The sequence below is a fragment of the Aythya marila genome, assembly GCF_965140915.1.
Source record: "Aythya marila genome assembly, chromosome: W".
Taxonomy (NCBI): Eukaryota; Metazoa; Chordata; class Aves; order Anseriformes; family Anatidae; genus Aythya; species Aythya marila.
Window position 1 is genome coordinate 3,810,991 of NC_139081.1, and position 26,975 is coordinate 3,837,965.

Here is a 26,975-nt window from a genome sequence, read left to right on the forward strand (position 1 = left end):
GTCAAATTTCTTTTGACTTTTATACTCTTTGAGGTGGTAATATTTCTTACACAGTGATTTCTGCCTAATTGCTCTAAGGATTCTGGTTGTCTGCATTGTACAAGGTCACCTGCTAAGTTTTCTTATCTCTGCAAGCATATCTCAATACCACATTCCTTACCTTTAAACAGTGTAACTGCAAAAACAACATTTTTATTCCCATGATTCCCCCCTTCTCTTCTTTACAAATTGTTGATTTTTGCATAACTTTACTAAGGTCTAATTTCGTAGATATCTTCTTCTTCTTCACATTCTTTGCTTTCCATCTCCTCTAATATCATCGTCTTATCTGAGTAAGGTGGTGGCTCCATGGTCATTTGTTTCAATAGTGCAGTTTCAATTAACCCCTGGACTAGTCCTCTTACACAGGGCATAGTGCAACAACCAATGGCTGTCAAAAATCCTGCTAATACGATCAAGGATGTAAATATGGACACTACCATCCCTTTCCATTTACCAAACCAAGATTCCAACCATCCTGTGATGGAAGCGTCTGCTCCTGAATTTTCTGCCAATTCATTGGCAAGGGTGGTAAGCCCTTGCAATGCTCTTGTTACTGTGCCATCCGGGGCAGTATTGTTGGGTATAAAAGTGCAACAATGGTTGCCCAGTATCACACACACACACCTCCTTTCTCCACGAGCATCATATCTAATGCTATCCTGGTTTCCCAAGCCATTTTGCTGGTGGCATCTAGTTGTTCAGCGATTCCTCTTATCACATCCCTTGTATAGTTTATGAATCTCTTCTGAGATTCATAAACTGTGGATTCATTCCACATTCTTATTGATTGTTACCCACCAGAACAGTGACTCAAACCCTGCAGCAATTTGATTCCTGGCTTTCTGTTCATCAGGAACTCCCCTAGGCACCCCTATAGAATCTATGCATACTCTGTCATCGAATGATATTCCTAAGCTTCTTTGACTTCTTCTGGGTATTTCTGATATTTCTAATGCCAGGGTGAAGGGTATCGCTAATTGAACAAGTGCACAAATGCCTCCCCAGTTAGGTGGTACAGTGGACCGTAAGGTCTTCCCTCCACAGTACTACCAGAGATCTGCCCTGGGGATCTCAAGTCTTGAGCAGTTTCCCATCAAGTCCTTGGTAGCATTCAAGGTCCTTGTGCACAAGGCAAATTCTCCCAGGTGACGGGTAGCACTCACACCCTGCCGTGAGAGGCAAGCTGTATGGTTACCTATAGCTGTAGAGAATGCAGGGGGATCCCTGATGTTGCTATCACGCAAGGAAGGGAACAGCAAAGAGAGAGACTTACAGGCCTCATTTCCCCAGGCAGTCTTTTCTTGGTACAATGCAATCACACATCGCATTCCCTGGGAATCCTTGGTCCACCCCACTGGGAAGGGCACTATCTGAGCAATCGGTCATCCCGAGGCACAAGCATAGCAATTGCTATGGTCGAGACTCTGGACAGTATATTTGAGCCATTCTATCCTGGCATTCACATCCCCATTCCCTGTTTGAATCTCAAATGTTTGAACTGCCGCATTTCAAAGAGGGCCTCCTGTTTTCTCTCCCATTTTCTCCTTGAATTTCTCCTTTTCTCTGATGGCAATACAGGATCGATTCCATACAGCTATTCTCAATCTGGCTGTTGGGTCTCTCCCAGTTATTTGTTCTCCCTGCTCGATTGTCGTTGGGCATTTAAATCTCCCCAAGCTAACACCTCACAAGCATCAAACATGATGGACTGTGGTACATAACCCTCTGTCACATTCACCCATATTTTGATGGGGTATCCCGTCTTCCTATTATCTGGCCATGCCTTTTCCAAGTTGCCAATTGACCGAGGCCTTCTCTGAGGCCTACAATCACTAGAAACAAAATTAATAGTTGATTTTTTCACTGTCATTATTTTTAAACCTTAGGTTTCCAAATAATTATCAATGCAAAGAATAAGATGTACACTACTACTATAACAAACCCCTCTTGGGAGCACTTCGATTTGCTATAGGTCTGTCCTTTCTCTCAATCACAAGTCACAGTCGTTAGTTACCTGTGAAAATAAAAGGTTAGTTTACAATTCTATGATTTTATCCCACTCAGAGTCCACTATGAGATTTTTCTCTTTGATTTCAACTTCCAACAAGTCCGTCTTCTGTAGGAACAGCTTCCCAGGCACTAGGGTGGATGGATGCCTTCACTCAAGTATAGTGAGTCCAACCTTCTTCCGCAGTTCTTACAGCTGTTTCAGTGGTTAGTAACGGTCCTTCCCATTCAGGCCGGAGTTGACTCTTTCCAGGTCCGAATGAGGACCCAATTTCCTGGGTGATGGTCGTGAATGGGGAATTCCAAAGGTGGGGTTTGAGCCAACAACCCATGGGTCCTGAGAGATGACAAAGAAGAGGACAACCCCAGCATACAGTTCGTAAGAAAACTCTTTCGTTTTGAATTGTGGTATCTCATCCCTTCTGCCCAGATAGGGCAATCCAAACAGCATCTCATATGGTGAAATTCCTATATCCTTTCTTGGTGCTGTTTGAACCTGTAGGAGTAAGCATTTTACCCAAGGAAGTTGGGTTTCTAACACTAATTTAGTTAATTGCTTCTTTAATGTCTGGTTCATTCGCTCCACCTTCCCAGAAGGGGAGGGGTGTCAGGGGGGGTGTGAAAATCCCACTCAGTCTCTAAGGCCTGCTTTAACCCTTGCAGTAAAGCTTACACCCATCCAGTCATGCGGTCAGTTAGGACAAAACTAACTCAGTGAAGTCTACCTGTATACTTTGGAAAAAGTCGAATCCCTGGCTCCTGCCCTCCTCTAGGTGGGTTACAGTTGACCTTTTTATTTACCTTTTGACATATGGTACATCCTCTGCATATTTGCTTCACTGAAGTGTATATTCCTACACAGACATACTTTCTTAGCGCAACATCACACATTGCTTGCACCTCCCGATGACTCTTGATGTAAAACAATTAATATTTGCCTCATTGGTGCTTTATTCAGCATTTCTCTCCCATCAGGGAGTATCCATTTTCCTTCAGACTTCGTGGCTCCTGATTCCTTAAAAAAAATCTTTCTCTTAAAACTTTTTAGTTCTTTCGTAGTTTTCAACAATTCCCTGAATCCTCTCTGGATTTATTCTTTATTTTCCTTCAGACATTAGATGCCTTAAATACCTGACTTCTCTTTCTCCATATTGTAATTTAATTTTCAATACTCCCAAGCTCTGCTTTCCCAGAAAGTTGAATAGCTTGTTAGTGGCTTCCTTCACAACTGTTTTCTCCTGTCCTGACAATAAAAGATCATCCACATATTTGTAACAGTAATACCTCCTCGGGAGGTGCAATTGCTTCAAAATCTGTTCTAGAACTTGCCCAAATAAATTTGTGACCCTGTAAACCCCTGAGGTAAAACTGTCCATTTTTATTGTTGCTTCCACCCCCATTTCAGGGTCTTTCCAGTCAGAGGTGAATATATCTTTGCTCTCAGGGCCTGAGAGCACTCCATTAATAACACTGTTATTCCAGTCTAACAATTTACTAGTTGAATGCCCAATTTCATCATCAAATCCCTTCCCAACAAGTTAGTCCCTGCCTTGGGTACATACAATAATTAACCAGTAAACATTTTATCCCCTAGTCTCAGCTTGGTGTCCCCCAAAAGTGGCACTGTTATCCCAGCCCCTTCTACCCCTCATCACTTTTTAGGGTTTCATTAGTTAATTTAATCCCTGATACTTTACAGGCCAGTAATGACCCAGCTGCCCCAGTGTATTGGGTTCGGGGGCAAGGTTGGGGGGGAAGCTGCAGTGGCAGCGTCCGCGAGAAGAATCCAGAAGCCACCCCGTGGCAGAAAAGGGACAATTTCAGCCGGCCCCAAAGGGGCCCACCACTGCCCAGAGCCAAGCCATGAGGAACACAGTCCATGCCTCTGTGAGAGCACATCCTCGAAAACAAACAAACAAAAACAGCAGCTGGGAGAGCGAGACACCTCCCCGCAGACACCAAAGTCAGAGCAGAAGGAGGGGGAGGAGGCGCTCCAGGCACTGGAGCCGAAGTCCCCCTGCAGCCTGTGGAGAGGCCCCTGGTGGAGCAGGCTACCCCCCCTCCCCCCTATTCTGGATAGTTGTGAAAGTGACCAAACACCACAGCAAATATAACAAAACTTCTAGACTGTTACTTAGATAATGCCTACAGTCTCTTTCCCTGCTCATTCAACTTCAAACAGCTCTGTCAAACACTACATACCACAGCTTTAACATCTTCAATAACTCTTAAAAATTCTTTTTATCTTTCTCCAGCCTGTACTTTCATCAAATGCTGTCAGGGGCCAACTTAATTCCATACCTTCCTCCCTCCAGGATGCTGAAACAACATATCAGTACAACATATTTCATCCCATTTTCCTTCTCTCCTCCTTCTTCCACTCTGGATATTCCTATTTGATGTGGCCAGCATGGCCACACTTAAAACATCTTATCAAAACCTGCCCCTGCTGGGATTCAGGCTGCAACACAGGCAGCCTTCCTTGCCTGCCATTCCTTCATCTCTCTTCCTCTCCTTTCCATCCTGGCCCTGACTCCCCCTGAAGATTTTCTTCCTCTTTCACCAACCCTCTGCCTCATTACCTGCTGCACTGTCAATGCCATTAGTTTTGCTCTCTGCTTTTCCTTCTCATCTCCCTTCCTGGCATACACCTCCAGGGCCTCCCGCAGTAGGGCCCCCAGTGACTGTTCACTACATCCTCCCACCCTGCAGAGCCTTCCCCCGCTATGTATATGGCCAGGCTCCAACCACCAAATGAACTTTCAAGAGCCCCCAGGACACCGGGTCCCCGGGACTCACCCCCGAGCACTCCCCCACCCCAACCCCAAGTCTCCCACATGACCCCTGTGCTGCACACTACCACCACTCCAGCCAGGATCGGCAAGTGGGCACCCCTGCTCTGCCGGTATTATCCCTGGTCTTGGAGGATGAGCTCCTTCCCATTCTTGTATAGCAGCTCTCCTCCTGATCATTCTCATTTCTTCCCCTGTAAACAACATACATAGTATACACATCATTTCCCTGAGAGAGGGAGTTAGGAGAATACAATAAATCACTAACTTTTTAAAAAAGAATTTACTAACTTTTATAAAAGGGGGAACAGATAGGAAGTTAGGGGAATCTTATCAAGTAGAGATAGAGTGATAGCATGAAACTGGGATGCTCAAATTAATTAAAGCAAGAAGCCTTGGGCCCCTTTACCAAGGTCAGTCTCCTGATAAGAGTGTGAGCCTATCTTAAGAAACTGGTCCTGCGGATGGACAAGAGCCAAGGAGCAACTGAGTCTGCGCAGAGACAAGAGGTCAACTAGTGGTGACGAAGAAGAGTCATCAATCTTCATCCCCACGACCCCCAACGACCAACACTAGAATACACTGCGCAAGCGCAGATGGGAGGAGTTTATGGAAGTGACTCCTTGGAACTAATTTTAATACGAAGCGGGGACAGGTTATGAATATGTATAGGCGTAGTGTGAAACTTCATGCGTATGTAACTCTTTACTGCATATATCCAAGGCAATTTGCTGTGTCAGGTGCGCACGACTTTGGCGGGACTACCTCCCGTGCTGCCCAGCGCTGAATAAACATACTTACTTTACAATCTTACTGATTGTGGAGTCCGTTTTCCGCAAGTCATCCCCCCAAGAGTATAAGTTAGGTGTTGAGGGATTTTTGAAACAGCAAAGATCCCACAGCTTGCTGCAGCTGAGCAAACCAAGCTACCAGGGCAACTATGAGAAGTTCCCATGACAGCGTTCCCACATCGCCCAATTGAGGAATTTAGAAAAATATTGTTACCAGCAGCTGGCTTCAAGGACAAGGTCTATGTGACTGCTAATCACAAGGGGGTTGTCTTCTTGCAGGTGGGGTTGTTTTCTTATAGTTGTTTGTCTGAGTGGTTTTGACCAATAATCTTGTGTGAGACACTATCCGCCTCTGTTTAGTTCACTATAAAAGTTAGGCTATTCGGGCAATAAAATGGAGCATGATCTGACCATACTAGTGTCTGTCATGTTTTCAGCCATTCTTCCTGCAACAGTTAGGCCCTAGGAATTGGTGTAATAGTTCAGTTAGCCTTATGGGGTCCTCAATTAAAGACTTCATCTCCTTCTTAAAACTCCTAAGCTCTCTGCTGTAGGGAGGGGGGGAGTTCACCTAAGAGGATAAACAGTTAGTATTAGTATTGTTACTATTTGGTAAGGCCAAAAAGGAATCTTATTGTTTACACAAATTTAAAGCCTGAATTTTCATCAGACTAGTATTTTAGCCAAAATACTGCTGTTTCCTTAATTGGCTCTCTTGTCCAGACTGATACACAATATTTAACTATTTTCTTCTTTTATCATCTCCTCTAATTTTGGGGTTATTCTTCCAATTTCTCAGCATCCTTCCTATAGGACTGTTAGTAGGCACTCCCCCAGGGATATCTCCCTGTCCCCTGGAACCCATATTTCCCATTTTTCCTAGCCCTTGTAGGTGTGCTGCTACAGAATTTTCCCTCCTGCAGTGTACCACACACTAACATTCTGATTCTGGAAAATGGGGGTGTACTGCCAAGCACATCACAGTACAAAGGGTACAGCACACCTATTAGTTTACCAAATTCCCTGGTGTACTTCCAAGCACTTCCCGGGGCAAGGATTACCGTACACCAAATTTCCCAAGTCTCTTCCTTTCTCTCCCTTATCTCACGCTTCATCCGTCTCCGGCCGCGCCCCTCGTGGAGCTACGGAACCGTGGATCAGGACTCCACACTCGCTTCGTACAAAAGTACGTCTCAATCACACATCACAGAGTCTCACCAAAACCCCCAAGGCAATACTTAGTATTTCTTACCTTGGTCTGTGCACAGAGTTACCGGATCAATTCTTAAACCCGAAGTGCCTACCTTCTTCCCTTCCCCACTACTTAATGGATACTGCCTCTTTAATCAGTCTCAGGCCCTCTATCAGCTCTCTGCAGAACCACCACCGTTGATGCACAGGACCGCTGAAATCAGCAGGGCATGCCTTCCTGTTGCTGCGGCAGTGGGGCTCCCCAGTAGGTGACAGGATCCCGGAGGAGCCCCCAAATTGTGAGAAACACTCTGTAGCCGATAACTTAGGCTCAGGCGAGGATCTCAGTGAAGTTGCATTTTTATTCGCGATTGTAATGGCGGGCATCCCACAAGCAGGAGCGCACCTACTAGTCACATAGTACAGTTTATATACTTTGTTTCTCAACAACCGGGACCCTCCCGTTTCCCCATTGACTGGGTAGCCCAGGTTCACAACCTATCTGACGTTTCACAGATAATACATGGCTTTCAGTTACCAGCCTGTTATTTTTTACATTTCTTTTGACTTTTTTAATCTGCGAGGTGGTAATGTTTCTTCCCTTATCTGGCTTGACTTGATACCATGAATTTCACCTAATTTGCACTAGGGAGTCTGGTTGTCTGCATTTTACAAGGTTGTCTGTTAAGCTTTGTCATCACTGCAAGCATATCTCAATACCACATCCCTTCCCGCTAAACAATGTAACTCTAAACAATGTAACATCTCTAGAAAAAAAACACCTCTTTCTTACATGTTCACATACATCCAGGAAACACTTTTCTGTTGAATACCAATTTGGTACTTGTCTTTCTCCCCCTTCCCCCCCCCATATATTGGGTATTCCCAAGTAGCAGTATGTCTGGTACTTCCTGTCCTGGTTTCAGTTAGGACAGAGTTAATTTTCTTCCTAGTAGCTGGTAGGGTGCTATGTTTTGGCTTAGGATGAGAAGAGTGCTGATAACACCCCGATGTTTTAATTGTTGCAGAGTAGTGCTTACACCAAGCTGAGGACGTTTCAGCTTCTTGCTCTGTCCTGCCAGCGGGCAGGCTATGGGTGCAGCAATAGTTGGGAGGGGACAGACCCAGAGCAGCTGACCAAACTGGCCAAAGGGGTATTCCATACCATCTGATGTCATGCTAAACAATATATAGGGGTGCCTAGCTGGGGGAGGAGGGCTGGACTGCTCAGGGTTAAGCTGGGCATCGGTCAGCAGGTGGCGAGCAATTGCATTGTGCATCACTTGTTTTGTACGCATTATTAGTAGTATTACTATTACCATTATGTTACAAATGAAGTCTCAACTCAATCTGAATTTAGTAATATTTATAAAAGGTATAAAAGGCAAGTAAACAGCGCTGGGTGTGCGGGGAGTCTATGCTCTACCAACACACACACACAAACATCAAACATTCCAAATATATAGAACACTGCTTTTACATACTAAACCCAAGTACGCCTATACATACGTACAATCAGGAAAGGTAACAAACAAGCCTTTAAATTCCATGACTTAAAAGTCTCCATCTTCCATTCCTTTTGAACAATATGTCTTGCTTTAAGTTGTCAAGCAACTCGGTCTTTGGGCCTTATGTATCCCACTCTTCCCGAATCGAAGAAAATCCATCTCCTTTTCAAGGCCAATAGGGCCTGGGTCAAAAAGCACGTCCAGGTCACCAAGGGGTGTAACAGCGAAAGCCTTCGATGGCAGTAGCAGCAGAGGGGCCGATGGCATAGCAGAAGGATCGGTGGACAAGCCCACAGCTCCCTCACTGTCTGGAAAACCACACGTGTCTGACTGTGGTCCCACATGGCTCTTTAAGGCCTCAGAGACTGCTCGCCAGGTGCCGAGCAATCCCGCTGCAAGCTTGTCGTTTTTAGTTGCAGAGTCCCACACCTTGACCTCAATTTGGTCCCATATTTCAGGCTCATAAACTGTCTGATTGTTAATAAGGAGAATAAGCTGTAAGGTTACCAGGACAGTCTTTGTTCCTAATCCCCATAATGCACAACTGCTTACCAGCGAGGGGCAGTTGTGTGCGTGGGTTTGCTTCTCTCAGCTCGAGCTTCTTCCCAGCTCCAGTGCACCTGTTTCCAGCGACTTTCAGTATGAGCTTCTTTGAGCAGTTTGCTGAGTCTGGCCGAACCTATCTTCATGAGGCGATCAAAGTGCCTGTTCCCATCCTGGTCTCCATTCTGCTAGCCTGTTCCTTTTCATTCCTTCTTTCTGCTTCTTTATTGATGACATAACTTCATTATATCGTGTTGCCTTTTTTTTTTTTTTTATCTTGAGGGCAGGCTCCCCTCTTATACCCTTCTCTCCACAGCAGTTCTTTTCAAAACAACTTTTCATTGGTCAAACAACTTTGAATGTAACAACAACAGCAAACACCCAGAAAGTTCCATGCCTTAACAGTTGGAGAACAAGCAACCTGAGACTGCATGGCATCTCCTTAATCACCCTTCTTTGTTCCCTCTAAACTCTTATATTCCTGATGACCTCTGTTGCGAAGCACGGACGAAAGCACGACAGACACCAGCAGAGTCAGATCATGCTTCACCATTTTATTGCCCGAATCGCCCAACTTTTATAGTGAATTTTACAGGGGTGGACAGTGTTTCACACAAGATTATTGGTCAAAAGCACTCAGACAAACCGTTAAGAAAATAACACCACCTGCAAGAAAAGAGCCCCCCTTTTGATTAGAAGTTAGGAAAACAACCCCCTTTGTGCTTAACGGCCACGTAGACCTAGTCCTTGAGGCCAGCTGCTGATAACAATATTATCTGAGTTCCTTAATTGGGTGATGTGGGAGTCATTGCAGTGGGAGCTTCTCACAGTTACTCTGGCAGCTTGGTTTGCTCAGCTACAGCAGGCCCTGAGATTTCTAAGGCCTACCCCTGGTTGCTTAAAGCAAGCTTAGATCGAACAATTATGCCAATTCCCAACAATTCCCCCGTTTTCTTTTTGTACAAGCAGTACTTGGTTTTACAGCAGATGTCAAATACATAACATAACACAACTATATAACTTAATCCTAATAACACTACAATTACTGTAAGCACTTAATGGTAACACAATTTGATAGTAAGTAACACAACTTAATAGTAACACACTTAAACCTAATCACTTGATGGTGATCAAAGGCTGTTCTTGACAGTCCTTGAGGTGTCACAGCCCATGTCATTGTCAGAATGATTATCAGGAATCTCTTCATGGTCGTCTTCAGCGTGTGCAGATTCTAAAACTGCTTCAGTCCACTTTGCAGTGATCCACTGGGTACCTGTTTCTGGCACCACTTCAAAATCCCTATAACTTTTTGCAAGTAACCCTTTAACCACATTTATCACAATACTACGTGTAATGATGATTGACACCACAATGAACAGAATCCTTAATCCCCCTTTGACTAATCCCAGTAACCATCTATGCATTGTTTCAAACAAATCAGTGAACCATTGATTGAAAGGATTGATACCATATTGACTCTTTCTCATGTGCTCTTTCAGGAAAGTAATGAATTTGTGAGTTGAAAAGGTCTAAACAGTACATTCCCTTAAATTTCTCCAAGTGGCTACTTCAAACAATGACTCCGTACTAGTGAAACTTGATTTTGCTCAACCGATCACAACTAGCCCTGCTAGTTGCTTAAAATTGACTCCCCGTTTTTCTAACAGCGCTGTAATAAATCCATTTCTTCTGATTTTTGCCGGCACCAATTTCCTATGCTTTTAGCCTGCCCTATGGTTATATCCCGGGATCCTGCACTGTGGCAACAATAACCTGTACTAAGGCTATATTCCGGAATCCTGCACTATGGCAACAATAACCTGTACTATGGTTATATTCCGGAATCCTGCACTATGGCAACAATAACCTGAACTATGGCTATATTCCGGAATCCTGCACTATGGCAATGATAACCTGTACTAGGGCCATATTCCGGAATCCTGCACTACGGCAATAACCTGCACTAAGGCAATAACCTGCACTGTGGCAAACCTGCACTAAGGCAATGACCTGCACTATGGCAAAAGCACGCTCTCATTCACACAGTACAATCACACATACAGAGCACAATCGCACACCCAGAGGCCTCTGGCACATCTCACTCTCAATCATACCACAAGAACATAATTTAGAATGATAAGCAAACAAACAAGTATTGTCTCTCATTGTGTTCCTCGTGAAATGACTTGCAACACTTTGTTTTAAAACCTTACCCTTACACAAATACTTTCAACACAAAATACCTGGACATTTAAGAATAACACATACAATTATTAACACTCCAGTTAGTATCCCTCCAGCAGCTGAAAACATACTGTTTGTCTGCAGCTTCAGGAGATCTTTGTCTGCTCCTGCGGTGAGCAGCTGAGAGTGGAGTCCCCTCCGAACAAAACGCTCAGGGTGCACCTAGGGGTGTCCACACCACAGCCGATCCCCACAGCCAAGCAGTTGTTACGTGCGGCTGCAGATGCCACTCCAGGCACTAAAATTGCCAATGCCGCTCTAGCTGCAACCCCACACAATTCAACATTATCATTGCAATCCGGTGCAAGCAATGCCCATTTATGTCTGGTGATCTCACGCAACTGTAACAAGCTAGGAGCAAATACAATGAGTTTATCTAAGTAACATGGACATCTGATAGCATTTGCAGGGATACCTTGCCAGGCCCTATCCCCACAAATCAGAAAAACATCAGGAGGTAAGGCCAAAGCTGTACAATTGTTCCAAACACTGTAGTTGTTACCCCTTGTCTCCGTGCCATAAACCCCTAAACCCTGCTTAGCAGTGTCATTGTAATCACAGGTGTTATTTGTATTTCTGTACCCGTATGGCCCTTTCCAGGTTCCTGTAGCAGGATCCATCTGATAGCCATGGCTACATTCACATTTGTAGCCACCTTTCAGGTTGATACAGATTTGACTACAGCTACCAGGGTTTTGGCATTCATCAATGTCTCCACAGTTTCTCTTGTCTACAAACTCAAACCCAGCTGGACAGTCACATTCATTTATGATGCATTCCTTCAGGGGCTCATCACCCCAGTCCTTGCAGTCTCTCTGCTGGTTACACACTTTATTGATATCTATGCATTCTCCACTTCTGCACTTGAATTTGCCAGGTCCAGAGCACTGAATAACATTGTTACAGTTTGCTTCATCAGTGCCATCCAGACAGTCTCTCACACCACTGCACTGCCTACTCCCATGGACACAGTTCCCATCTTCACATCTGAACTGGTCTGGCCTGCAGGTCTGAGAAAGGCAGTTAATTTCATCACTTCCATCCTTGCAATCAGGATCTCTGTCACAGTCTTTTTCACCATCACATTTCCAGGACACTGGGATACACTGGGTTGACTGAGGACCACAGCTGATTTCATTTACCCGGCATGCTCTCATATGACACAGCTCAGCACTTTCGTCAGACCCATCTTCACAGTCCAGATCCCCATCACACTGCCGTCTGTTTGGCGCACACTGACCACTGTTGCACACAAAGTCAGATTCAGCACACGTCTTCTTCACACAAGCACTCTCATCACTGCCATCTGAGCAGTCTTCACATTTTGCTCTAACACTGTCAGCAGCAGTGCACAGGCCGGCGAGGGCGAGCAGCAGGCAGAGTGCCCCGCAGCGCGGCAGCGCCCGCCACCGCCCCACACCTGTGTCACTTATACTACTCCTATTACCCGTGCTGTTAGTGTCAGTGGCATCCTCCTGGTACTGTTTCTGTCTTTGTCGCCCCTTACTCTCCCCCTTTTCTTTTTGCCACTGACCATTCACCACAAATGGATGAGACACATGATTACTAGTTAGGAAAGAGAGTGTAACGTCTGCAGGCAGTGCCGGCTGCAACCTTAGAAGCTGTTTGTGAAAGAGCCTGCCGGTGGTCATTTGGCAGTGTAATCTGCGTCTCTGCACTCCTGCCCCGCAATAGAGCTAATTCGTCATTAGTAATCTGTAGAATGTGGCAACCCCACGGAATGTTATCCAGAAACATAGTTATAACACCGATCTGGGGACGAATAGTCTTTTTTGCATTGCAAGATAAACCTCTTATAAAAGGAATGCTAGAGAGAAGCAGCACAGCCGCTGCTGCCGCTGCCTCCATGGTTACGTCAGACAGGCTGCAGGGTCCTGATGTCCGTCCCTCTGCTCTGTGCCGACTCGCCACACGGTGAGAGTCGACTACCGTTGTCCACTGACGCCTCTGGTCTCCCGTAGCAACTCCATCTCGGATGTCCCGCGTCGCACCGCGATTATTTCAATGTCCCGCGTTTTCCGCGGCTCCTTTTCCCGCGTCCCTGCGCGGTTCCGTTTCCCGCGCTTCCCCGCGGATCTTTTCCCACGCTTCCCACGGTTTCCTTTCCCCGTGTCTTACCGTGAGTCCTTTGTACAGTGTTTGCGGCTCGGTGTCTGGTCGTTGCAGCGCCGGTCCGATGTCCGCTCCGATGTCCACTCCGATGTCCCGCGCCGCTCCGATGTCTCAGTCTCGGCGCTGTGATGTCGCGGCGCCGCTGGTCCCCGGCGGCACTGGTCCCGGCGCCGCGCCGATGTCCCGGCGCCCGGCGCCGCTGGTCCCAACGCCGCTGGTCTCCTGCTCTACCTGCGTTCGGATGTGCCGGCGCCGCTGGTGTCCCGCTGCGCTGCGATGTTCGCCCCGACGCCACTGCGATGTCCGTGCTCGGCTGCGATGTCTGCTCCGGTGCTGCGATGTCCTGCTCCGGTGCGATGTCCTGTTCAGGCCCTGTTCAGGTCTCCCGCTGCGATGTCCTGTTCAGGTCCAGTTCAGGTCTCAGCCTGTTCGGGCGCCATTTGTTGCGAAGCACGGACGAAAGCACGACAGACACCAGCAGAGTCAGATCATGCTTCACCATTTTATTGCCCGAATCGCCCAACTTTTATAGTGAATTTTACAGGGGTGGACAGTGTTTCACACAAGATTATTGGTCAAAAGCACTCAGACAAACCGTTAAGAAAATAACACCACCTGCAAGAAAAGAGCCCCCCTTTTGATTAGAAGTTAGGAAAACAACCCCCTTTGTGCTTAACGGCCACGTAGACCTAGTCCTTGAGGCCAGCTGCTGATAACAATATTATCTGAGTTCCTTAATTGGGTGATGTGGGAGTCATTGCAGTGGGAGCTTCTCACAGTTACTCTGGCAGCTTGGTTTGCTCAGCTACAGCAGGCCCTGAGATTTCTAAGGCCTACCCCTGGTTGCTTAAAGCAAGCTTAGATCGAACAATTATGCCAATTCCCAACAGACCTCATCGTTAAGAGTCTAATGTTATCTCAACCACGGGGCTTGCCCACCCCCATGTTTTCGGATAGAAAGTTGCCCAAAATAATGAAACAAGCTATAACACTCATTAAAAGTGAACTACTGACTGAGAGCTCCATATTCTCTTCAACGTTTATGATGACCAGTACTGTGAGGTGACTAAAAAAGCAAAGCTCCTCCTCTTATGACAAGAGCATATTTTTGTTTTGTTATTAAAAACAGTGAATGTAATAATTATTGTATAATAAGTTTGTTAATCTAACCAGTGGGGAAGCTTGTGGGGGCTGTGACAACCCTGTATAGCTGGAAAGTCTCCAGCTGCCCATCCTGATAAGAACACGTATAGTGCTTGCTCAGCAAGATCGCAAACCCGCAACGCAGAGGAAGACTACGGCCTTCATCCTCACGACCACCAAGAGCTCCGAGATGACCCCCTAGCAACAGTACGTGCAACCGCAGGACATACCAGGATATGCCACGTACACCCAGAACAACCAAGCTATAAAAAAGGGGACTCTGGTGGGGGTGAGGTGCGTGTCTTGGTGGAGCAGAGACTCCCGGCGCACCCAGCGCTGTTTGCTTACCTCTATTCCTTTAATAAATTGTAAACTTTGATTGTAACCCTATTTGGGACTCAGTCATTTATAACAGTGAATACCTCTGGCACAGCATAGCCAAAGGCAATTTATAAATGAACTGCTCAAAGTTCCCCATGCCACGCTTAAGCTTTGATTAAAACAACTGCTTTGGTTTATGTTTTTCTGTTGCATTACATGCAACACCAGTGCAGCTCCATTAAAGTTAGACAAGTTGTTTTAGATTCACTCCCAGCTTAAATGCCACAGCTTCACTGCAGGAGATTAGGCAAAAGAATTCATCTTTATTAGGTTGCTTACTCAGGAGATGAGAGAGAAACTCTTGTACTTGAAGTGTTGTTTAATGCTCTACTTAAACATGAGCGCAAAGCAAGTGAGCTAGAGCTACTACACTATTCCTATTTAATATATTTTTCACCATGAAGTTGATTTTTGCCATCAGTACATTTTGCCTAACAAAAGGCAACATCCATCTGTAACATAAGCCTAGCTGCAGAAGCACATACCTCCCTGCAGCATTTGCAGAGCTAACGACAACGTGCTTGAATCCCTCTTCAGTTCCGTGATTATTTGGTCACCAACAATTTCTGCAAGGTTGCGTTCACAACACACTTGCCCATTTATCTTTGCTGCAGCTGCTGTGGAACTAAGCAAGTTACAGAACACAGCAAAAGTGTTGTGGTGCTACAAAGCCTGCAATGATCTCGTTAGGGCAAACGAGATTTTGAGAGCTGGTGTTTCAGCAGGTGTTTGTCCCCTGGAAGCTGTTCCATGAAGGGTGCTGGCTGCTGACCAGCTGAGGTGACGACCACATGTGGAGAAAGAAGGCAGAGAGATTCTACTTCGGGCTTATTCCTGTTATAAGGTGTGTTGGGTCTGTCTGAGCTGGAGTCACCTTTTCCCTGCAGCAGCCCACACAGTGCTGTACTCTGCACTCGTAGCTGGAACAGCACTGATATCACTCCAGTGTTGTGTCTATTGCTGCATAGTGCTGGCACAGCATCAGGACTCCTTTCAAGCCCCCAAGAGCCAGCAGGCTGGGGGTGGGCAAGTGATGGGGAGGGGACATTGCTGGGGCAGCTGACCTAAACCAACCAAAGGGATATTCCATAACACCTGATGTCACACTCAGCAATAAAAGGGGGGCCCTCATGGGGGACGGGGCTGTTCCTCCTGAACAACCACTACACGTTTTGAGGCCCTGCTTCCCAGGACGTGGCCGAACACCGCTCGCTGATGGGAAGTAGAGAATAATTTTTCCTCTCTCTGTGCTTCTGCGCGGACTGATTGCTTCTTTTGTCTCTGTTTTTTCCTCCCATTCCCTTTCCCTTTAATTAAACCTTTCTTATCTCAAACCTCGAGTTCTCTGTGTTGTATTTTCTCCCCCTTCCTCTTTGAGGAGAGGGGGAGTGAGAGAGCGGTTGTGGTGGAGCTCGGCTGCCCACCTGAGTAAAACCACCACATAAGGCTGTTTATACAACTAGGCCTTGCTTTTTAGTGCTGCTGCACAAAACACTCCTGCTGTGCAACTATAAATAATTATAGAACATCCAAAACAAAACAAAAAAAAAATCTCTGTCCCTTGCAAGTCAGACCACAGAGTGCAGCTTCTGCTCAGAAGTCATGAAAGCAAAGAGACAATCCCATCAACTCATACGCTTTGAGGATTATAAGATGCTGGATCTATACATTTCTTAAACACTTGATTCATTTCAGCAGAACTAACCAACCTGCAGAGAATAAATTCTGGATTCCACACTAATTTAATCAGAAATAAATACGTGAAATTGCAGCCTTAGCCAATGAGGCCAGACCACTAACTCCAGGAGAAAAGATTTACCGGTTTGTATGATCTCCAGTTATTAATCACGAGACACCATTTTTATATTCCCCTATAACTTCTCAAATCCAAAAATCAGTTTCAGAGCCTGCCATTTCAGCATTCGTTAAAACATATAAAACTATGTGAACAAGGTAAGTTACCTAAACATCAGGACAGAACAACACGTAAAACCAAAATAGAGGATGATGAATAAGAAAAAAACATCTTATGAGCAAATTCTGTCCGACATTATATTTATCATTTAGAAATCATAGGGACAGTCACTAACTCCCTGTTTGCATGGCAAGAGGAAAGATTCAACCCCCCGTTGCACTCCATCCCCCAAAAAAGTCAATTGCCCTGTGCAGATTAGAGAGATGCTGAGCACAGGCACAAGCCTTACGGTCTGGTTCACAGCCATACATGTACATGTATGTGCAGAACCATGCTTTCAGATGAGAATGGGCCACAGATAAATAATACGTTAATTCAAAATTCACCATGTATCATTTTAACTCTGCTCATAATTACTTCCTAACATTTTCCTTGTCAGCCCACATGCTTGGACTATAGACAAATGGAAGAAGAGAAAGTAACAAGCAAGGGAAAGAGGAGCAAGTGAGGTGGCACTTACTGTGTTGCATTTTGTCCCGCACACCACTTGTCGGTGGTTCAGCCACTGGGAAGCAAACACTTTATTAAGGGTTCCAAGGTGAAACTCTCTCTCCTTCAGAACACTGGGAAGCTGCTGGGCTGCATATTCATGCAACAAGCGGTGATAGCTGGACTCATTCTGCATCCACACCTCTCTACCTTTCAGGTAGTACACCAAGGACCGCTTCACCAGGGGGAGCCTTTTCCTTTTGTGAACAGAGTGATCCCACCCATACTGTGAAAAATAAACGTGGAAGTTAGAGGAACTTAAAGCAGCACCCTTCACAGAGTCACAGAATCGTAGGGGTTGGAAGGGTCCTGTCCTGGTTTCAGTTAGAACAGAATTAATTTTCTTCCTAGTAGCTGGTGGAATGCTGTGTTTTGGCTTAGGATGAGAAGAGTGCTGATAACACCCCGATGTGTTAATTGTTAAAGAGCAGTGCTTACACCAAGCCAAGGACATCTCAGCCTTTTGCTCTGTCCTGCCAACAGGCAGGCTGGGGGTGCAGTAAGAGCTGGGAGGGGACAGACCCAGGACAGGTGACCCAAACTAGCCAAAGGGGTATTCCATACCATCTGACGTCATGCTAAACAATATATAGGGGTGGTTAGCTGGGGGGAGGGGGCCAGACTGCTCGGGGTTAAGCTGGGCATCGGTCAGCGGGTGGTGAGCAATTGCATTGTGCATCACTTGTTTGTACATATTATTATTACTTTCCTATTATCACCATTGTAACATTATTGTTATTATTGTTATTATTATTTTCCTGTCTTATTAAACTGTCTTTATCTCAACTCACAGGCTTCACTTTCCATTTCTCTCCCCCGTCCCAGAGAGGGAGGGGGGAGGGTGAGCGAACGGCTGCGTGGTGTTTAGCTGCCAGCCGGGTTAAACCACGACAGTCTTTTTGGCGCTCAACGTGGGGCTCGAAAGGTTGAGATAACGGCAGATCTGACCACAGTGTGTTAAACTAAAATTGGTGTAAGTATTAGACCTGCTTAATAGTCACTTGTCATAATGCTGATCGCTTTAATCTCAACTCTGCTGCGCCTGTTTTCCAAATTGAGTATTATAGTACATTATTTTCCGTACTTGCTCTCTGTCATGTTGTTTATCCTCTCCGGGCCCTGGTTTCAGATCATTATGGTACTGAGTGTTGTAGCAATGGCTTATGAGACGATGAGATATCTGGTCATGACTCTAACTTGGTATTTGTACTCAGTAACATCGTCGACTCTGTATTTTGGAAACTGTATCTTGGAAACTATTAGCAATTATACCTATTGTTTTTTTCCATTAGGGAGTCAATCTGTGGAGGGGAAAGGGGAAGATATTTTTTCTTACTCGATTACTCTCCCTTTCTCCTTCACCACCCCTGTATCCTCCTGGATCACTATGCCTTCCTCCTTCACCTCCCTCTTATCCTCCGAGTTTATTACAATAGCTCTCCAAGATATTGAATATCCTTGGGATACTCAGACCAGCATAGTCCTGTTGTTCTGCCTCCTGAATGCGCTTCAGGTTCTGCTTAAAGTTAAACAACTACTTAGGAAGCTCATCCGGAGATCTGCCCGGAGGCAGTATAGTTGTGGGTGGCAGGGAGTATGGGAGGATATGGGCAGGCATCTAGAGCAGTTGGCACCCCCAGTGTTTTGGAAATTCACCCCTGAACAACTGCAAAATCCTCAAAAACTGGCAGAATGCTTGAGAAAAAGGTGTCATGATTCTGGCAGTTCCAAAGTGACACAAATCATTGTAACATGCTGGGGCCTGGCTCATGCCTATCGAGCTACCATTGATACTGCTATCAACTTAGTGACAGACCCTGCGGCTATTCCAACCCCTGTGGCAGACCCTGTAACAAGGTCAGAGAAACGAGCTGTAGCAGTGCAAGTTGACCCTGCAGAGGGTATTCCAACCTCTGTGGCAGACCCTGTAACAAGGTCAGAGAAACGAGCAGTAGCAGTGCAAGCTGCCCCTGTAGAGAAGGTGAAAAAATGGTATAGAGATTCAGGTCGTTTAGAACGCAGAGAGTCTTCTGCCAAATCTAGGTATAGAGACAACGGAGACGACGACGACGCTGGGCCATCAAGGGTTCAGGAGGAGGAAGATGAGGATGCCGAAAAATCAACAGTAACTACCCGAAGCCTAAACGAGCGTGAGTTACGAGATGTGCAAAAAGATTTTGGTCGCTGTATAGGTGAGCAGCTTGTCACCTGGCTGCTCCGATGCTGGGACTCTGGAGCCAATTGTGTGGAATTAGACGGCAGGGAAGCCAAGCGACTGGGATCCCTTGCTAGAGACGCTGGCATTGACAAAGCAATTGCAAATGGAGCACAATCTCACAGCCTCTGGAGGCGTCTCCTCTCAGCTGTGAGGGAAAGGTATCCCTTCAAGGAAGAACTTTTATGTCTACCAGGCAAGTGGACCACTATGGAGAAGGGAATCCAGTACCTGAGGGAATTAGCCGTACGGGAAGTGATTTATGAGGATCCAGACCTCAGACAAACATCCAAAGATCCAGATGAAGTCAGGTGTACACGACCCATGTGGCGGAAGTTTGTACGGAGTGCACCATCATCATATGCCAGCTCATTGGCAATAATGGCCTGGAAAGAGGATGAGGAACCCACAGTGGATGAAGCGGCTAAACAACTCCGGCAGTACGAAGAAAGTCTCTCTTCTTCCTTACAGGCCTGCGTCTCAGCTGTGGAGAAACTTTCTGAAAAGGTTCACCAACTTGAAGAGAATCTATCATCCTCCCCACCTGAACCAACCAGTGTCCACCGACCAAAAGAGAACACTTGGGGGAAACTTTCTGAAAAGGTTCACCAACTTGAAGAGAGATTATTCTCCTCTGCACCTGTACAAAGCAGTGTCTCAGCTATCAGGGGTAGGCATTCATCCACACAAGGAAGACGATATGGTGGGTACTCACCCCGTGCCACCCTGTGGTTTTACTTACGAGACCATGGAGAGGACATGAGAAAATGGGATGGAAAATCTACTGCGACCCTAGAGGCACGGGTACGTGAGTTGCAAAAGAAAACAATCAAGAAAAAGGGATTCTCTGAAAAGTTTGCTGCTCCAACTTCCAGCAGACAGTCCTTCAAACACAGAAATGAAGAAGATTCTGACCAGGATTAGAGGGGCCCTGCCTCCAGCCAGGGGGAGGAAAGGGACAATCGAGTTTATTGGACTGTGTGGATTCGATGGCCTGGCACGTCAGATGCACAGAAGTATAAGGCTTTAGTAGACACCGGTGCACAATGTACTATAATGCCATCGAGATATAAAGGACCAGAGCCCATCTATATTTGTGGAGTGACAGGGGGATCTCAGCAGTTGACTGTATTGGAGGCTGAAGTGAGTCTGACTGGGAATGAGTGGGAAAAGCACCGCATTGTGACTGGCCCGGATGCTCCATGTATCCTTGGCATAGACTATCTTAGAAGAGGATATTGCAAGGACCCAAAAGGGTTCCGGTGGGCTTTTGGTATAGCTGCCTTAGAGACAGAAGGCATTAAACAATTATCTACCTTGCCTGGTCTCTCAGAGGACCCCTCTGTTGTGGGGTTGCTGAGGGTCGAAGAACAGCAAGTGCCAATCGCTACCACAACTGTGCACCGGCGGCAATATCGCACTAACCGAGACTCCCTGATTCCCATCCATAAGCTAATTCGTCAATTGGAGAGCCAAGGAGTGATCAGCAAGACTCATTCACCTTTCAATAGTCCCATATGGCCAGTGCGAAAGTCTAATGGCGAGTGGAGACTAACAGTGGACTATCGTGGCCTGAACGAAGTGACGCCACCACTGAGTGCTGCAGTGCCGGACATGCTGGAACTTCAGTACGAACTTGAATCGAAGGCAGCCAAGTGGTACGCCACAACTGATATCGCTAATGCATTTTTCTCCATCCCTCTAGCAGCAGAGTGCAGGCCACAATTTGCCTTCACTTGGAGGGGAGTCCAATATACTTGGAATCGGCTGCCCCAGGGGTGGAAACACAGCCCTACCATTTGCCATGGGCTGATCCAGTCTGCGCTAGAGCAGGGGGAAGCTCCTGAACACCTGCAGTACATCGATGACATTATTGTGTGGGGTAACACAGCAGAGGAAGTTTTTGAGAAAGGGAAGAAAATAGTCCAAATCCTTCTGAAAGCCGGTTTTGCCATAAAACAAAATAAAGTCAAAGGACCTGCACGAGAGATCCAGTTTTTAGGAATAAAATGGCAAGATGGACGTCATCAAATCCCAATGGATGTGATCAACAAAATAACAGCTATGTCTCCACCAACTAACAAAAAAGAAACACAGACTTTCCTAGGTGTTGTGGGGTTTTGGAGAATGCACATCCCAAATTACAGTCTGATTGTAAACCCGCTCTACCAAGTAACCCGTAAGAAGAATGAGTTTGAATGGGGCCCTGAACAACGACAAGCCTTTGAACAAATCAAGCAGGAAATAGTCCATGCAGTAGCCCTTGGGCCAGTTCGAACAGGACCAGATGTAAAGAATGTGCTCTACACTGCAGCCGGGGAGAACGGCCCCACCTGGAGCCTCTGGCAGAAAGAACCTGGGGAAACTCGAGGTCGGCCCCTGGGGTTTTGGAGTCGGGGATACAGAGGATCTGAGGCCCGCTATACTCCAACTGAAAAGGAGATATTGGCAGCATATGAAGGAGTTCGATCTGCTTCGGAGGTGGTCGGTACTGAAGCGCAGCTCCTCCTAGCACCCCGATTGCCGGTACTAGGCTGGATGTTCAAGGGAAGGGTCTCTTCTACGCATCATGCAACTGATGCTACGTGGAGGAAGTGGGTTGCATTGATCACTCAGCGGGCTCGAATAGGAAACCCCAGTCGCCCAGGAATCTTGGAAGTGATTATGGACTGGCCAGAAGGCAAATACTTTGGGATATCATCAGAGGAGGAGGTGGGTCGTGCTGAAGAAGCCCCACTGTACAACCAGTTACCAGAGAATGAAAAGAAATATGCCCTGTTCACTGATGGGTCCTGTCGTATTGTGGGGAAGCATCGGAGATGGAAGGCTGCTGTATGGAGTCCTATGCGACGAGTTGCAGAAGCTGCTGAGGGAGAAGGTGAATCGAGTCAGTTTGCAGAAGTGAAGGCCATTCAGCTGGCTTTAGACATTGCTGAACGAGAAAAATGGCCAGTTCTCTATCTCTACACCGATTCATGGATGGTAGCAAATGCCCTGTGGGGATGGTTACAGCAATGGAAGCAAAACAACTGGCAGCGTAGGGGCAAAGCCATCTGGGCTGCTGCTTTGTGGCAAGACATTGCTGCTCGGGTGGAGAACCTGGAAGAGGAAAGTACGTCACGTAGATGCTCATGTGCCCAAGAATCGGGCTACTGAAGAACATCAAAACAACCAGCAGGTGGATCAGGCTGCTAAGATTGAAGTAGCTCAGGTGGACCTGGATTGGCAGCATAAAGGTGAATTATTTATAGCCCGATGGGCCCATGACACCTCAGGCCATCAAGGTAGAGATGCAACATACAGATGGGCTCGTGATCGAGGGGTGGACCTGACCATGGACGCTATAGCACAGGTTATTTATGACTGTGAAACATGTGCTGCAATCAAGCAAGCCAAACGGTCAAAGCCTCTTTGGTATGGAGGACGATGGCTGAAATATAAATATGGAGAAGCCTGACAGATTGATTACATCACGCTCTCTTAAACTCGCAATGGCAAGTGCCACATACTTACAATGGTGGAAGCAACCACCGGATGGCTGGAAACATATCCTGTGCCTCATGCCACCGCCCGGAACACTATCCTGGGCCTTGAAAAGCAAGTCCTATGGCGACATGGTACCCCAGAAAGAATAGAGTCAGACAATGGAACTCATTTCCGAAACAACCTTATAGACACTTGGGCCAAAGGGCATGGTATTGAGTGGGTGTATCACATCCCCTATCATGCACCAGCCTCCGGGAAAGATGAACGATACAGTGGACTGTTAAAGACTACATTGAAAGCAATGGGTGCTGGGACATTCAAAAATTGGGATACACATTTGGCAAAGGCCACCTGGTTAGTCAATACTAGGGGATCTGCCAACCGAGCTGGACCTGCCCAATCAAACCTGTTACGTACTGTAGATGGGGATAAAGTTCCTGTAGTGCATGTAAGAAATATGCTGGGTAAAACAGTCTGGGCTACTCCTGCCTCAGGAAAAGGCAAACCTATTCGTGGAATTGTTTTCGCTCAGGGACCTGGATACACTTGGTGGGTGATGCAAAAGAACGGAGAGGTCCGGTGTGTACCTCAAGGAGATTTAATACTGGGTGAGAATAGCCCATGAACTGAATTGTACCATGTTAATTACTATATAATACTGTATGTTATCACTACTATGACTACTGTAGGTGACTAATTAGAATGTATGGAAAAGAGTGTAACCTGAGCATGACATAAACGGTATGGAATAAGGGGTGGATAGATGTCCTGATTTCAGTTAGAACAGAATTAATTTTCTTCCTAGTAGCTGGTGGAATGCTGTGTTTTGGCTTAGGATGAGAAGAGTGCTGATAACACCCCGATGTTTTAATTGTTGCAGAGCAGTGCTTATACCAAGCCAAGGACATCTCAGCCTTTCGCTCTGTCCTGCCAACAGGCAGGCTGGGGGTGCAGTAAGAGCTGGGAGGGGACAGACCCAGGACAGGTGACCCAAACTAGCCAAAGGGGTATTCCATACCATCTGACGTCATGCTAAACAATATATAGGGGTGGCTAGCCGGGGGAGGGGGCCGGACTGCTCGGGGTTAGGCTGGGCATCGGTCAGCGGGTGGTGAGCAATTGCATTGTGCATCACTTGTTTGTACATATTATTATTACTTTCCTATTATCACCATTGTATCATCATTATTGTTATTATTATTATTATTATTTTGTTATTATTTTCCTGTCTTATTAAACTGTCTTTATCTCAACTCACGGGCTTCACTTTCCATTTCTCTCCCCCGTCCCAGAGAGGGAGCGGGGAGGGTGAGCTAACGGCTGCGTGGTGTTTAGCTGCCGGCCGGGTTAAACCACGACAGGTCCTCAAAATCATCAAGTCCAATCCCTCTGCCAAAGCAGGTTCCTTAGAGCAGGCTGCCCAAGTAGGCATCCAGACGGGCCTTGAATATCTCCAGAGAAGGAGACTCCACAACCTCCCTGGGCAGCCTGTTCCAGTGCTCCATCACCCTCACTGTGAAGAAGGTCTCTCGCATGTTGATGCGGAACTTCCTGTGCTCTATCTTGTGACCATTACTCCTTGTCCTGGCCCCACAAACCACTGAGAAGAGGTTGGCCAAATCCCTCTGTCTCCCACACCTCAGGTATTTATACACATTGATGAGATCCCCTCTCAGTCTTCTTTTCTCCAGGCTGAACAGACCCAGGTCTCTCAGCCTTTCCTCATAAGGAAGATGCTCCAGGCCCCGTATCATCTTTGTGGCCCTCCGCTGGACTCTTTCCACGAGATCCCTGTCTTTCTTGTACCGGGGAGCCCAGAACTGGACACAGTACCCCAGGTGAGGCCTGCCCAGGGCAGAGTAGAGGGGGAGGATCACCTCCCTTGACCTGCTGGCCACACTCCCTTTTAATGCACGACAGGATGCCATTGGCCCTCTTGGCCACCAGGGCACACTGCTGGCTCATGGTCAACCTGTCGTCCACCAGGACCCCCAGGTCCTTCTCCTCAGAGCTCCTCTCCAGCAGGTCGTCCCCCAGCCTGTACTGATAGATGCGGTTGTTCCTTCCCAGGTGCAGGACTCTACACTTGCTCTTGTTAAACCTCATTTGGTTTCTTCCTGACCAAATTGGTTTCTTCCTGACTCCAGCTGGTCCAGGTCTCATTGAATGGCAGCACAGCCTTCTGGCGTGTCAGCCACCCCTCCCAGCTTTGTGTCATCGGCGTACTTGCTGAGGGCGGACACTATTCCCTCATCAAGGTTGTTGATGAAGATGTTGAACAAGACCGGACCCAGCACCGACCCCTGGGGAACACCGCTAGTCACAGGCCTCCAGCCGGACTCTGTGCCGCCGATCACCACCCTCTGAGCTCAGCCAGTTCTCAACCCACCTCACTGTTCACTCCTCTATCCCATACTTTCTCAGCTTTGCTAGCAGGATGTCGTGGGAGACAGTATCAAAAGCCTTGCTAAAGTCAAGGTAGATGACATCCACTGCTCTCCCCCCATCTACCCAGCTGGTGATGCCATCATAGAAGACAACGAGGTTGGTTGAGCACAACTTCCCCTTGGTGAATCCATGCTGACTACTCCTCATAACCTTCTTCTCTTCCAATTGCTTGGAGATGGCATCCAGAACAAGCTGTTCCAACACCTTTCCAGGGACAGAGGTGAGACTGACTGGCCTGTAGTTTCCCGGATCCTCCTTCTTGCCCTTCTGGAAGACCGGAGTGACATTGGCTATCCTCCAGTCTTCAGGCACCTCTCCTGTTCTCCAGGACCTTTCAAAGATGATAGAGAGCGATTCGGCAATCACCTCTCCCAACTCCCTCAGCACACGTGGATGCATCCCATCGGGACCCATGGATTTGTGTGCTTTGAGCCCACTCAGACGCTCCCGAACCACTCCCTTGTCAACAAGGGGGGAGATCTCCACTTCCCAGACTCTTTCTCCTTCCTCCAGGGTCGAGGAGTCCCGGGGGGGGGGGGGGGGTCCTTGAAACAAAGACTGAGGCAAAGAAAGCACTCAGTATCTCCGCTTTCTCAATGTCTCCCATTACCAGGACACTCCCCTCGTTCAGCAAGGGACCCACATCATCCCTAGTCTTCCTTCTACCGTTTACATACTTAAAAGATAATAAGAAGGGTTTCTTTTATCTCTTTTGCAAACCTCATCTCTAGGTGGGCTTTAGCCTTCCTCACCCACAAGCTCTCCACTTGTGCTTCACCCTCCCCCAGGTGGAGCTGGGTACACTCTAATTGCTCCCTCACATAAAGGGCAACCCCACCTCCTCACTACCCTTGTAAATTCAGAATGCTGAAATTGAGGTGGCTACCCTAGTGAATACCATAGCAGATTAGCTTGGATTTGCCAGTCTCCAAAAGTTTATAGAAATAACAAATGTTTGCTACAGAAGCAACACCACAGCGATACCCCCATCACTCCACAGGGGTTTACTGATGTCGTTGCTTACGGATACAGGAGAAAAGAAGGGGGGGAAAACAACAGTTTAAACAGGCGAAGACCGCCCCCCCCCCCAGCCTCAGCCACACCGTTTTGGGGTCACAGCTAAGAGAGGGGGCTGGAGACGGACCAGGGGGGCCGTGGGTCTCCTGCAGCCAGCCTTGGGGTCGGCCCAGTGTATGGCTGCAGAGCTGGGGGCGGCGGGCACGGTGGTTACATGTCGAGCAGCGGCACCCAACGGGATCGGGGCGGGGGGGCAGAACCTCATGACGTCTCCCCCAACAGGGCACCCTCACACCACGGCCCCCCCCTCAGGGCCCCTCCGGCCACCTCCCCAATCCCAGTGTCCCTCTCCTCTCACACCGCCCACCCCCCCAAAGCCTACCTGTTCCCCATGGAGCCCCCCGGGCCCCGCGGCAGTCGCCGCCGCTTTTCGCTTCCTGCTAACTGTTTTCCGGGCCATAGTAGAATGAGGGGGAGGAAGAGAAGCTGAGAACCCGGCCCGAGCCCCACATGGAGCAGGTGGTCTCCAGGGCTAGGGGCATAAGCGTGAGGGAGCCGGGTCGGGCCGCG

At 47.3% G+C, this 26,975-nt stretch overlaps 1 protein-coding gene across 2 annotated transcripts; it reads right to left on the reverse strand.

Moving 5' to 3' along the window:
* Nucleotides 1-2,245: 2,245 nt before the first annotated feature.
* LOC309889558 (DDB1- and CUL4-associated factor 12-like) lies at nt 2,246-26,975 on the reverse strand. Of its 2 annotated transcripts, none has more exons than XM_082782421.1 (3): nt 26,788-26,975; nt 17,211-17,465; nt 2,246-2,386 (listed from the first exon to the last, which is right to left on the reverse strand). In XM_082782421.1, exons 1-3 carry the CDS (start codon nt 26,863-26,865, stop codon nt 2,258-2,260), a joined length of 462 nt encoding a protein of 153 aa, XP_082638547.1. In that variant the 5' UTR covers nt 26,866-26,975; the 3' UTR covers nt 2,246-2,257. The 2 variants fall into 2 exon arrangements, with proteins under 2 accessions (XP_082638547.1, XP_082638548.1); XM_082782422.1 differs by lacking the exon at nt 2,246-2,386 and adding an exon at nt 13,796-13,866.

What these genes read in the sequence shown, in the direction of transcription:
- LOC309889558 (XM_082782421.1), bottom strand. Translation starts at nt 26,865, where the DNA reads ATGGCCCGGAAAACAGTTAGCAGGAAGCGAAAAGCGGCGGCGACTGCC. An exon ending in GGGGGCTCCATGGGGAACAG is followed by an intron (nt 17,466 to 26,787) that starts GTAGGCTTTGGG and finishes TATTTTTCACAG; the next exon opens with TATGGGTGGGATCACTCTGT. An exon ending in GCGGGACAAAATGCAACACA is followed by an intron (nt 2,387 to 17,210) that starts GTAAGTGCCACC and finishes GTCATCTCTCAG; the next exon opens with GACCCATGGGTTGTTGGCTC.